Here is a 14,192-nt window from a genome sequence, read left to right on the forward strand (position 1 = left end):
AATGCAAATTGAAACCACAATGAGATCGTACCTCATTCCTGTTAGAGTGGCTCATATCAAAAAGACAAGAAAAAGCGAGTGTTAGTGAGGATGCGGAGAAAAGGAAACATTCGTGCATTCTTGGTGGCAAAATATATTGGTGCTGCTACTATGGAAAACCGTATGGAGGTTTCTCAAGAATTAAAGTAGAACCACCACATGATTCAGCAATTCCATTTACGGGCATTTATCCAAAGAAAATGAAAACACTCACTGAAAAAGATATAGGCACCATGTTTATTACAGCACTATTTGCATAGCCAAGACACAGAAGCAACCTAAGGAACCATCATTGCGTGAATGGATAAAGAAAATGTGGCATACACACACACACACACACACACACACACACACACACAGTGGAATACTCTGTAGCCTTGAAAAAGAAGGAAATCTTGTTATTTGCAACAACATGGATAAACCTTGAGGGCATGATTATGCTAAGTGAAATAAGTCAGACAAAGAAAGATAAATACCACGTAATCGCACTTACATGTGAAATCTAAAAACCAACCGACCAACAAAAATCCAAACTCACAGATACGCTAAACAGATTGGTGGTTGCCAAAGGTGGGGGATGATGGGTGGGTGAAATCAGTGAAGGTGGTCAAAAGGTACAAACTTCCAGTTATAAAATAAGTAAGTCATGATGATGGAATGATACAGCATGATGAATGTAGTCAATAACGTTGTATATTTGAAAGTTGCTAAAAGAGTAGATCTTAAAAGCTCTCATCACAAGAAAAAAAATTATAACTGTGTGGTGGATGTTAACCAGACTAACTCTGAGGATCATTTCATAAGATATACCAACATTAATCATTAGGTTGTGCACCTGACACTATTCTAATATTATAGGTTCAGTTATCTCTCAGTAAAAAATAAAGATTATAAAATAAAAGAGCTATTGAGTGATCTTTCTTCCTCATGTGTAAGAAAGATGAGAATTGGAGAGAGTATTGCTTATGTATATGTTTACTGAATTTGTTCTAGACCTACTAAAATTTATGTGCCCTTGGGGTCCATGAGACACCTCAATATCCCTCCAAAAAATTCTTTTTTTGTTGCATAAGCTAGTTCAAATTGAATTTGCAGCCTGTATCAGATCTGTTTTACACATAGGAACATTGCAAAGTTGAGCCATTTGCACAGGGCCATTGGGTGACCAGGGACAGCAGAGCTGAGATTAAATCAATATCATATTGACCCTTGAGCCTATCATTTATCCCATACTGCCACTAGAAGAAAGTGTTTCCTCTTCTCAGCTGTCTTAAGAGGCTCACACCCCTTATAGTTAGTTGTGGCCATGTGACTTGCTTTGGTGGAAGAAATGTGATCAGAAGTGACATGATTCATTCTTAGGGGAGACGTTGATTGCTGGTGCTCAACTGTCCTCTCCATCTCTGTTCAGCAACCCTGAGAGCATCACAGGATGGAGGAACCGTAAGATCAAAGATGTATGCATCACTGAGCCAATGCTCTGGGAAGCCACCTGAACTGACAGCGGACTTCTCATGAGAAAGAAAGAAATTTTGTTGTTTCAGGCCCCTGAGCTTTTAGAATTGTCCGATTATGCAGGAAAACCTATTTTATTCTCATGTATTCAACCAACGACACCTTATTCTCCAGGCCTTCTTCTTGATTTCATATCAAATCAATTCCAACTTCCCGTTCTCTTAGAGCTATTATTTCAGTTACATATGACTGCATAATAAACCACTCCAAAACTTAAAACAATAACGATTTGTCATTTCTCGTGATTCTGTGGGTTGACTTGACTCAGCCACTGGGTTCACGCGCTCCACACAGGATAACAGAAGCTCATTTATGTGCCTCCATCTGGTGAGGAGTTTGGCTGGGACTGGAATGTGCGAGGCAGTCTTTCATCCTTGGAAATCTCTTCCCATGTGGCCTTTCATTTTTGAGAAGTCTAGCCCAAGCTTCTTTACAAGGTGGAGATTCTAAGAGGACAGGCTCCTATTTGCAAGTGCTCATCGAGCCTCCACTTGTGTCGCGTTTGCTACTATCTCATTGGCCGAAACAAGTCATGTGGCCAAGCCATCGGTATAGATGGGACGGTACCAGGGCGTGAATTCCAGAAGACATGGTTCTTTGGGACTTTCAAGGTAACAGTCTAGAACAGCCGTTAATTAAGCACTAACATTGAATATTCACAGTTTTAAAAGTGTTTTTGCATTCATTATCTCATTGTTGTTAACAGTAACCCTTGAGGAACAAATACATGCCACCTCTATTTTACAAAGAAGGGGACAAGAGCTCAGAAATCTGGACACCTAAAATCACACAACTAGTAAATGGTAGAATTGAGACTTGACCTCAGGTCTTATTACTGCAAGTCCTGTGTTTCTCTATTGTTTCACAGCGACCTCTGGCCAGCACAACCTGTGATATCTAGCTATGATTTCCATGTTTGATCTTCCCAGGTTTTGAAATTTTGCTGCAAATAAACAAAATCATCCATTTTTCCAAATACTTTTTCCTAGTTTAGATTATTTTTTCTAATTGTGTGGGAGAGAACGTACCCAATTCTCAATGACTTTGATAGATTGTAACAAAGTTACTAGCGATGTTTGCTTGTTGTAAAGCAAGCCCCAACTAAGCCAGGTGGCTGTTGGAAAACACACACCTCACATCAAACTCTGAAAGGGGACTTATTTAGACTTCATAATGCCCAAAATTTCTTCTGAGGAAGAGAGCTTCTTTTCTGCACCCTAGCCCCGTGATGAAGAGTTTCAGTCCAAAACCGCCAGATCCAGGGACACCTGGGTGGCTCAGTCATTAAGTGGCTGCCTTCGGCTCAGGGCGTGATCCTGGAGTTCTGGGATCGAGCCCCACATCAGGCTCCTCCGCTGGAAGCCTGCTTCTTCCTCTCCCACTCCCCCTGCTTGTGTTCCCTCTCTCACTGGCTGTCTGTCTGTCAAATGGATGAGTAAAATCTTTAAAACAAACAAACAAACAAAAAACCCCCACCAGAACCAAATTCCATAAGGAATTTACATTTCTGTGCAAACATCAGTAAGAGATCACAACTGACTAGCAAGACTTGCATCACTGAAGGGGGGTTCACTTGGGGGGCTTATAAGATTGAGAAAGCATCCATAATTCTCATTAATGCTTACAATCACTGGATGCTAGAGAATAAATCACAAGGAGAGTAAGATCACATCTGTCTCAGAAGCACAACCTGTCGTGCTGTTGCCACGGTCATCAATGGGTGGAACAGACATTCAGAGGAACTGCAGTCCTGGGGCTCATTATGAGCTGGAATCTGCTGCCAGGCTCTCCCTGGATGAGGCGCTCTGCTGAGGAACACTTCCTGCAATGTCGTGTTGTCTGGTTCCATACTCCTGGCTCCCAGCCTCCAGGTGACACTTTTCATTAGGAACCTTGGTTGGCTGGGCCTTTGATCCATTCCCTTCAATTTCCTTGTCACTTTCCTGGTATAGAGAGCAACACAGAAAAGTTTTAACTGCAAACCAAGTACCTCTGAACTCCCCCCCTTGCAGAGACAGCCCTGTAAGAAGCTCCTTTATTTAAGTGATCGCAGGTTTCACATTCAACCAACTCTACAACCCATCTCATGACATTCGAACTTCACACAAGAAAGGCAACTACGAAGTACCATGGAGTGAAATTGTACATGATTACCAGGTGGAAGAATAATTTATATGAAGCGGAAGCAACCGGTCTTCCCCCATCAGGATGTCACATACCTTATGTTGTGTTCTATAGTACTCATTTAACGCATACTGATATTTGGGTTGATTAAGACCAAAGAAGGTAGCAAATCTTCCACCAAGGAATTCACATGCTAAAAGAAAGAACAAGCACTTAGGTAAGCTGAGTTAATAACAAAGTCAATTGAGGGGGCAAGAGTTTAAACTTGCCCAGGTGATCCATTACTACACTTAACTTTAAGGCTGACAAAAGATTTTCATTGCTCTGGACCCTCAAAAAGTTCTAGGACTCCAAAGGAATTGCTAACTCTTCTCACTTCACGAGGGATGACGTCTAAATTATCCTTTCCAGATGGGTATGTCAGGAGAGACTTTCAAAATACTTACTACCCAGGGTCAGCGTTGGTCCTGAGCAATCAGCGTAGATGCTTTGGTTGTAAAATTTAGGGATAAAGCTTTAGCATTGATCGTGGTTTCCTGAAGATGTCTCCTAGAAATGTTTTCCTTTAAAATTATAGGATGTCTGTCACCCCACTTCCCCATGACACAATTTTCTGATCCCCATGACTGATTCCTCTTTTTGGGATGTTGCTCGTATGACACATTAAAATGGTTTTCAAAATACTCTAGCTCTTTAATCTGTTTGCTTGCCACCATGCCTGGTACATGTGTGTAAGAGAAGTTTCTAAAATATTAGAATAAATCTTGGGAAGTTTTCCTGTTTATGTCCTACTAGAGTTTTCAATTGAAAACACTCATTACACATTCATCCGGGCGTCAGCTCTATCCAGAGTTTCCGTGTGGAGACCAGGGTGCTGAGTGCTAGCATATTTATGCTTCTACTGCCACCTGGAAGCCCCATGCAGATGTGCTTGAATGCTGCAGTCCTGCTTGGAACCTGGAAGCCAGCTTGATTCCCCTTGCCTCCTGTCCTTGCCATCTTCAGTCAAAGCCTAACGTGGAAATCACTGCAGTTCTTGTTGTCCTTCACATTTTCATATCACTGTAGTGGGTTTTGCTTTTGTCACCGGACCTAGTCTCCTAAGGCTTTCTCTCTCCAAAACATTTCATCTCTTTAAACAGTCTTGCCCTAGCTAAAGCACAGAACGCTGGAAGATGGCATTTTTTCTGCCAATGTATTATGGTTGAGGCAAGATTAGTATCTCACCCAGTCCCAAAGTAACTTCCAAATCCGCAACCCTCTACCCTGATGTGAAAGTCCTTTAAGGCTCATACTATCTGACTAAATCACCCCATCATTACTTTTTACTGTAATTTAAAGACTTCCTTCCCCTCCCCCACCCCCAGTGACTTGCATGGTCTACACACTGACCTTAGCCATACTTTCAAGGCACTCTGAGGATATTGCCTCCCTATATCGGCATTACTGAGTCTCCCAATCGGTAGTCCCTATGCCCCCTCTACCCCGGTGATGTGGCAACAAATTATAATTATAGGCATGTTTACTGGCCTATCATATCCTTTGAATATTGAGTCCCTTGAAAGCAAAGACTGTCATTTGTCTTTGTGTTCCAGGGACCCACACGGTGCCAAACACATATTGGCGCTCAATAAATGTTTATCTAATGAATGAATGAAGATCAATTCCTCAGAGCTAGAGCTATACTTCGTATTTTCTCACATTTTTAAAGTTGTTTCCTTCCCATTGCCCAGACAAGCATATGCAAATTAGGAGGAAATAAGTAATTAGGTGTCACCAGTTGTGTTTTAAAGAAAATTGGTGGGGCGCCTGGGTAGCGCAGTCGTTAAGTGTCTGCCTTTGGCTCAGGGCGTGATCCCGGCGTTCCGGGATCGAGTCCCACATCGGGCTCCTCCGCTGGGAGCCTGCTTCTTCCTCTCCCACTCTCCTACTGTGTTCCCTCTCTCGCTGGCTGTCTCTCTGTCACATAAATAAATAAAATCTTTAAAAAAAAAAAAAAAAAAGAAAATTGGTGAATGTTAAAATTTCGTATTTCATCTGTTATAAATAGCCACTTAGGCCATCCACTATGTCCCTGGGAAGGGTCAATGAGGTTCTTATTCATAACAGAGCGATTATGATGAGGGAACTTGGAACTGTGTCGTACAACAATATTTTAAAAAAATACTTGAAAGTTTATTCAGATAGAGTCAACAGGGGTTTGAGAGAGGCTATTGTCTTCAAATATTTGCCACTCTGTCCTACGAAAGAGGAATCTAGACTTGTTTTATATGGTCTTAAGAAAGACAACTAAGATCAGTGGGAATAACTTTAAAAGAAGACAAAATATAAGCTAGAATTTACTAAAAACGGTTTGAAAGAGACGGGAGCGTCTGCCTAAAGATGTGAGGCTCTATGCCTTCGGGAATGTTGAAGCAGGATCGAGAAGTGACCGAGTTGTCCCTTCTCCAGGATGCCGTGGAGTGGAATAAACTATTGGAAACCCTAACTCTGAGCGTCTGTAAGTCTATCCTTGAGTATTTAGGACAAAATAAATAAATAAATAAATAACCTGGGCAGTACTTACTAGAAAACGAGGTGCTTGCTATTTGCCCTGCCCAAAACCACAGATAGGGCCCCCATGAAAGTGTAGACTGAAAAAAGAGAGAAAAATCAAGTTAGAGTAATTATTAACAGGAGTGCTGATACAAAGTGTTTCATGTAGAGGTTTCAAATGCTTTATGGTATATTTCATTTTCTTTCTCATAGAGGAGAAATACAAAGTTAACAAAATTATGAGTTGACTATAAGTGAATCTAGAAAGCAAACCAAGGGGAACAAGGAGTTAGCTTAAAACTATATTTTCTACAAACCTAGTCTGGCTTAATCTCTCATTCACCCAGCCCCCATGTTCGCTAATATTTATACCCTAAGCTTACAGGATCATGTGTTGAATTTGTTTTCTGTTCCTTTTTTTCTTCCTCTTCCTCCTCCTCTGTGGTATATTCTTCCATGATGTCTCCATCAATGAAATGGATAATTCTTTTGGGAGTCGTTCTTTTGGGAGATCCACTCTTCTCTAATTCTGACTCCTGGAAATTGTCTTTTTCCATAAGAAAATAAAACAACTACGGAGTTAAAAGCAGGGCACCTTAGGTCACGTGGCCCTGGGAAGTGTTTATATAGCTGAGAGGTGCCTAGCTATTTTCAGTGGATGGTAAAGCTAGAGACTTCAGATGTAATCATAGCTGTGACCTCATCAGTTCTTCAAATCCAACAAGGACTGTTCAGTTCTGTACCAAAATGGAAAAAATTTAATTAGTAGTGAAAATGTGAACTTTGAGTCTCCAAACAAAACTTTCAACAGGGTGTCCTTACCCCTTATTAATTACAAAACCAACAAATAATAGTAGGACGAGGCCATTAACCTATGGAAAATTCCCAGTTATTTCAATAAATAGTGAGAGGCAATATGTGTTGTGATTAAGAGGGCAGGCTTTACACAAAGAAGGAAAAAATTGTCAAGTATACCTGGTAAAGGATTTCTTTTCAGAATATGTAAAGAACTATTATAATTCAATAAGTAAAAGACAAAAAAAACTCAATTGTAATATGAGCAAAGAGGGGCGCCTGGGTGACTTAGTTGCTAAGTGTCTGCCTTTGGCTTCGGTCATGATTCTGGAGTCCTTTTTTTTTTTTTAAATAATAACCTTTTATTATATTATGTTAGTCACCATACAGTACACCTCTAGTTTTTGATGTAAAGTTCCATGATTCATTACTTGCTGGGATGGAGCCCCATGTCAGGATCCCTGCTCAGTGGGGACTCTGCTCCTCCCCCTCCCTCTGCCTCTCCCCCCAGCTTATGCTTCTCTCTCGCTCACTCACTCACTCTCTCTCTCAAACATATAAATAAAATCTTTTTTAAAAATCCTTTTACTTAGTATCTCTGTGCCTTTTCCTTATCTATAAAATAAGAGTAATACAGTTTGAGTGTATGTTTGAATATAGTACCAACCTTTTAAAATGAGAGTTCTATGAGTAAAGACACACCACAGAATTAGAACAATTCTTAGCAAACAGCAAGTGTCTAGTAAAAGCTAGCTATTATTAAGGACCTATCACATAATAACATATGTATTAGACACTATTCTCATGTGGTAAGCACACTATTGTCTTAATTAGTACTTAATATATTTTAAGATTATATCAGCAAATATGGCAGACTGAGCTGATGTGAACGACTTCTTTCCTGTTCCAAATACACAAGATTAAACAAATAAAAAAATATTAACTCAAGCTGTACTAAGGCAGAGAGAGAGACCAGAAAGAAGGAAGCCTACGTATCCACAAAAGAAGGAAATCTCCAAGTCCTAAGGGTGAGTTAAAGCTGACGCGGTTCCTGAGGGTTTCAGAAATAGGCATTGGGGGTTGAAGTTTTAACACAGATGCGGAGAGGAGAGCCCACATCACAGATGCTGTGAGTGTGAGGAGCCCAAGTGAAACACCCTCATAAAGCCAAGATAATAAGGTACAATCTTACCCATAAAATAAGGACTAGAAGAACTGCCTACTGCTTTACAGAAGTGGCAAAGTAATTTGTCATCTCCTGGCAACATGGGTAGAGATAGTCACCTGAAAAATACTGGAACCCCAGGCCAGTACCAAATGCTGCGTGTGGCCAAATTCGTAGTCCTCCGGTGGTTTGAGGACCCGAAGTGAAGCTACGGGACCTAAAGGCAGCGTAAGCCAGAACTCTGTTGGAAGCAAGCCAAAGCCGCCCTGGAGGGAACTGTCAGCAAGACAGGGTACGCTGGATCTCCACTAAACACAACTCTTGCCGAGAAGGCACTTGGGAAAAACTTACACATCACGGGAAGAAGCCAACCATCTTGAGGAAGGGTAAGCAGAAGAAAAAATTGGGAGAGTCTTCACCCAAGAGTTAGGAATAATAGAAAAACACAAAACTTGAAAATGAGTATGTTTCATATATTCAAAGGGATAAAGGAAACAAAACATAATATCCAAGAGGAACAGGTTGACTTGAAAAAGAACTGAACAGAAATTCTAGAAATGAAATATAGAGTCAACATAGGATAAGCCTATCCTATGAAGAAAGCTCTCATAACACAGCATAAAGAGGTATATCTTCCGTTAACAGGAAAGAAAAGTTTTGAGATGAAAAATCGGTGAGAAATTTCAATACATGTTGACTGGGAGCTCAGAAGAAGTGAATAGAACAGGGGACATAGTGTTTGAAGAGGAAATGACTATGAATTTTCGATATTTGAAGAAAGACATAAATCCTCAAATATAGGAAACATAAAGAACCATTAAGAAGGTTAAAAAATAAATCAAACCTAGACCATGGAAATTACAGAAAATCTTAGTTTACAATAAAGAAGGCAGATTACTTATAAAGGAGTAACAGACTAGTGGCTGACTTCAGATCAGCAACAACTGAGACCAGAAATACATATGTTTATGTATATATGAATATTCATATATTTATGTGTCATAAGGGCCAAGTGCAGGCTGCCCCAAGATAGGCGACTTCGGCATATTGATTATTTTATTTTATTTTATTTATTTATTTTTTAAGATTTTATTTATTTATTTGACAGAGACAGCCAGCAAGAGAGGGAACACAAGCAGGGGGAGTGGGAGAGGAAGAAGCAGGCTCATAGCGGAGGAGCCTGACGTGGGGCTCGATCCCAGATCGCCGGGATCACGCCCTGAGCCGAAGGCAGACGCTCAACAACTGCACCACCCAGGCGCCCCGGCATATTGATTATTTTAAATAAAAGTTACTTAAGAGCCAGCCTGTGCAAGGACGCTCTGACCCTCCTCTGTCCCCCTGAAAGCAGGAAATCTGTGTGAAAGGTACCCTCCCTAGGTACCAGACTTGGAAATTTAGAGCCAAGAAGACTGTACAAATAGCTCTCGTTACTTTTTACTCATTTACTCCCCAGCCCAAAGTCTGTTTAGAAGTCCTTACTAATTAAAGCTCTGAACGTTTAGTTTGTCCTCTCAATTCTTCACAGCTTTATTCTCTGTCTAAAAAGTATAAAAACTGCCTGCCTTGGTCATTTCTTTGGGTCTCAGTTTCATTATTGGGTCTCAGTGTGCAGGTAATAAAACTTTGATTTTTTTCTCCTATTAATCTGTCTCATGTAAATTTAATTCTTAGTCCAATTGGAAGGTCTTGAGTATAGAAAAGAATTTTTCATGCCCTTCAGTATCTGTGAATAAGTCACCAGATCTTCTTGGTACGGTGCTGAGTTTATGTCATTGGCAAAGGTAAGAGTTGCACGAGGCCTGTCAAGGCTGAAATTTGTCACCTGCAGCCAGGTGATGTGATACCCGCCCAGCACAGGGGCTTCTAAGGAGACTTGAGCAATACACAGGGTTTTCCCTGCCTGACTAGTGACTGTATCACTCAGCAAGAAATAGGAAAGGTTGTTACCACTTAGTTTCTGATGCCAAAGGGCAGCAAAAAGTAACCATTTTACTTGGGTGTTTAAAACCACCTTGTCAGTGCCATGAGACAAAAAACACATCCTACAACAATAGTCAAAAGGAAATGGAAACATTTTAAAAAGCCACTCACCTGCCTTTATCCCTCTGCGTTTTCTTTCATTGCTTTTATTTGTTACGTTTGGCTTTGAAAGTAGTACAGAATTTGGGGCTGCAAGTTGTTCGGGAGATGATAAGTCAGTGGAACTCGGCTGAGGCCATACAGAGCCCTCGGATATGCTGACGTGGACGTGTGCTAGTGTGTGTCTTACAGGGTGGGACGTGTTTGAGTTGTGGGAAGGTCAGTGATATTACACACACGGCATTACATAAACCCAGTGGCGGTTAAACTTGTCCAGATTAGAATCATCTAAGGTTCTTTTAAGAAATTCTAAGGGCAGGGGCGCCTGGGTGGCACAGTGGTTAAGCGTCTGCCTTCGGCTCAGGGCGTGATCCTGGCGTTATGGGATCGAGCCCCACGTCAGGCTCCTCCGCTATGAGCCTGTTTCTTCCTCTCCCACTCTCCCTGCTTGTGTTCCCTCTCTCACTGGCTGTCTCTGTCTCTGTCAAATAAATAAATAAAATCTTTAAAAAAAAAAAAAAAAAGAAAGAAATTCTAAGGGCAGACCACTCCCCAGACCACTTAAATCACAGTCTCTATGGTGGGACATGGGCATCAGTTATATTTGAAGCTGCCCAGGTGATCCCACTGTGCAGGCAAGTTTGGGGACCAGCGCCCTACAGAAGCAGGAAAAGATTTAGTAACTCGGTGTACATTAAGCTAGCGCCAAGATAAATCTTGTGTATTTTTTTTCAAGCGAGCTTTTCACCTTTTGCTTCTGAGACTCCCCCCCCCCAACCTTGCTCCAAGCTAAAAAGCTTAAATATAAAAAGTTTAAGAATGGGGCCCAACAGTCCCACTCTCTTACCGTACTTTACTCCTCTGAAGACCATCTCTCAGTTCACACATTTCCAAACCAAGTGAAGTACCCATCCCCCACACACCTGGCTCACCTGTTACCGAGATTACAGATCTTAGGTCCCTGTTGGCTCTCTGAAGAAAATACTGGTTTGGGTTCTTCATGATAAGAGTGTTGGGAGTTAAATAGGCATTTATATCTTTTAATTCTGGGGGGTTCAAAGGGATGGAGTGAGGAGAAAGAAAAACAAAGAAAGAGACCTAGCTTATAGTTGATTTAGTGAATGTTTTTCTGCCACCTAATGGGCTTTTTAGGACGTGCTATGCAAAATTACTGAAGAATGTGGAATCTACTTATTTTAAGATTGTATTTATTTGAGAGAGAGAGAGAGAGAGCACAAGCCAAGGGAGGGGCAGAGGGAGAGGGATGAGCAGACTCCCCACTGAGCAGGGAGCCCCACGAGGGGCTTGATCCCAGGACCCTGGGATCATGACCTGAGCCGAAGACAGAAGCTTAACGGACTGAGCCACCCAGGCGCCCCTGGAATCTGCTTATTTTTATTTACAAAACCCTCGGGAGTACCACCAACTTCGCACCATGTATGTAGACATGAATATTTTGCAAGTGAGCTTCGGAAGGCCAAATACTCCCTATGACATGCTTTTTATCTCCATTTAATTCTTATGAGCACCTCTACTTTTTGTTTCTTAGAAACCCCAAATCCAGTTTATCAAGGATTGTGCCTAAGTGTATAGTTAACAGACCATATAATCTCTCTAACCTTTCAATATTGGAGCACCTTGGAGCTCAGTGATTGGATCTCTTCTGTTTTCATCTATTCGTTGATGATCTTATTTGGCCCAATGGCTTTAAGTACTATCTAAACACAAATTGATAACCAACAGTGTTACCTCCAGGTCAGATTTCCCTTGGATCTCAGATTCACAGATCCTCCCATCAACCCAACATCGCTTCTTGATGTCTAATAGACCTCTCAGTCCTGACATACCTAAAGCTTTGCTCACACTTCCAGTGCATTATCTTTCTGCACAGACCTCCCCTAGACACACACTCCTATCTCCTCCTCTGGGAGACTTTCCGTTTCACTAATGGCAGTTCTATACTTCCAGTTCAGACCAGAAGCTTGGGAGTCATTCTTGCTTCTTCTCATTTACTCACACCACCCCATAAGTCCATCAGGAAATCCTCTGGGATATTTCTGGAACCCTCGTACTACCACTCCACACTGGTCTGGGCCATCATCGCTCACCTGGATTGTTGCAGTGGCTTCTAACTGGCCCCCTACTGTTTATACTCAAAAGGCAGCCAGGGTTTTTGAAGTCACTCCTCTGCTTAAAACCCTCCAGGGGGTTAGCTTGGCCCCTAGGAGAAAAGCCCAAGTCTTTACAATAGCCGGCAGGGCTGTAGATCTGGCCCCAATACTTGTCTGATCTCATTTTGTGCTGCTCTCCCCTTCACTCATTCCCCCTCCACACACTGGCCTTTGCACTGTCATTCCCTGAACACAGATTCCAGGCTGGCACCTTGTGCCCGCAGTTCCAGGACTAGGCTTTCCTCCCCCGGACTTTGTTCCCTCACTTCCTTCAGGGTTTTAACACACACGGTCTGCTCTGAGCAACTCTGTCTCTGGAGGCCTCTTCCCGTTCCCCTCACCACCGCCACCACCACTCAACAGTCTACCTCGCTATTGGGTCTCTTTAGTCCTTACCATCATTGAGCATACTCTGTATTTCACTTGTCTCCCTCTCCGCTTCCTGCAGCCTGTCCTCTGGCCAGAGTGGGAGGGGCTTTACCTGTGTGCTTCCTGCTCTATCTCCCGCCCCCACCGAGACGAGGCTGGAACTCAGTATTTGTTTAATAAATGAACCATCTGTTTAGATCATTTGAACAGGTGTAGGGGGGGAGGGATTATGTAATAGAGTGGAAAAAAAGGAGAGAACAGACTTGTAATTGGCTTTATTCCTGATGCTAAAATAGCTGCCTTTTGTTTAATACTTTTCTCATTACCTTTACACGTTAATCATTTCATTAACTCCTTCACTGGAACACACAGCATTGGAATCTGTCCCAACAAAATAACACACTAGTTCCACACCTCGGCATTTAACCTCAGGAAGACATCATACCTAAAATTTCCGAGTTCTTTCAGTTTTCATTAATCGAGACATGTTTTCAGGTGAACCAGGTTCAAACACAGCAGAGCAGCCCCGTGGGGGTAGATGCTCTCCAGGAGCTTACAGAGCCAAGGCAGGTACTCCCAGCCTCCACTGTGCCCCCTTCCCCAGAGGGGTCTGAAGATCGAGCCTCTGCTGAACGCAGGCCTGGACAGCCAAAGCCCCACTTCACACAGCAGGATTCACTACCGGCATCTACCCGCCATTTCATGTGAGGAAAATGGCCGGCTCCAATCCGTGACTCACCCTAGAGGGGAAAGGGCAGGGTGGAGCGAGGAATTATGTGGCTGAGCAAAGATGAACACGTCTATCAACCAACCACTGTTCCCCGTGAGAATTGCTGACAGAACATTACCTGGCAGGATTTTTGTATCTTTATTTTCAGTATTGAACCGTGCACAATTGTGCACCCAATCACTGTGGATACAGAGACACTACTGAGGGCATTTCTCAACTTCTTCTATGTCGTGGTAGAGGATGTAGGAAATTCTCTGGAATCCTCGAGGTGACCAGCCTGGGAGCTCCAGCCAGCTTACGCTCTGCCCAACAGAGAGGCTGAGTTGGCTGAGATTAGTAGCTTGAGGGAAACTAGTTGAGAAGTTGTAGACAGTAAAAACCCAAGGGGCACCTGGCCAGATGAGTCCAAGACCCATGTTGGGTGGGTGTAGGTATTACATAAACGAGCAAAACTTTAAAAAAAATTTTTTTAGAGAATAAAACTCAATCTACTGCTGAACAAACATTTTCTCTAGGGAGCACTCTGAATGACAGTATGAACTCACACCTACCTCAAGCATATCGAAGGTTTTAAATATATTGAATTGCATTTAAGTGATAGCTCTGACCTTTTGGATAAGTGGACTCTTGTTCAGTACTTCAGAGTAGGCTCCCCTTAATTTAGTCC

At 42.2% G+C, this 14,192-nt stretch overlaps 1 protein-coding gene across 4 annotated transcripts; it reads right to left on the reverse strand.

Annotated features, from left to right (window-relative positions):
- Positions 1 to 262: 262 nt before the first annotated feature.
- FAM177B (family with sequence similarity 177 member B) lies at positions 263 to 12,941 on the reverse strand. 4 transcript variants are annotated; one of them, XM_045809669.2, is made up of 6 exons: positions 12,823 to 12,941; positions 10,268 to 10,345; positions 6,597 to 6,950; positions 6,245 to 6,311; positions 3,774 to 3,871; positions 263 to 3,497 (listed from the first exon to the last, which is right to left on the reverse strand). In XM_045809669.2, the coding sequence occupies exons 3-6, from the start codon at positions 6,768 to 6,770 to the stop codon at positions 3,315 to 3,317; spliced, it is 522 nt and encodes a 173-aa protein (XP_045665625.1). In that variant the 5' UTR covers positions 6,771 to 6,950; positions 10,268 to 10,345; positions 12,823 to 12,941; the 3' UTR covers positions 263 to 3,314. The 4 variants fall into 4 exon arrangements, with proteins under 4 accessions (XP_045665625.1, XP_045665626.1, XP_045665624.1 ...); XM_045809670.2 differs by lacking the exon at positions 10,268 to 10,345 and adding an exon at positions 11,875 to 11,973; XM_045809668.2 differs by lacking the exon at positions 10,268 to 10,345 and adding an exon at positions 12,364 to 12,476.
- Positions 12,942 to 14,192: the final 1,251 nt, after the last annotated feature.

The sequence above is a fragment of the Ursus americanus genome, chromosome 2 (genome assembly GCF_024610735.1).
Source record: "Ursus americanus isolate L20-20 chromosome 2, mUrsAme1.1.p, whole genome shotgun sequence".
NCBI lineage: Eukaryota > Metazoa > Chordata > Mammalia > Carnivora > Ursidae > Ursus > Ursus americanus.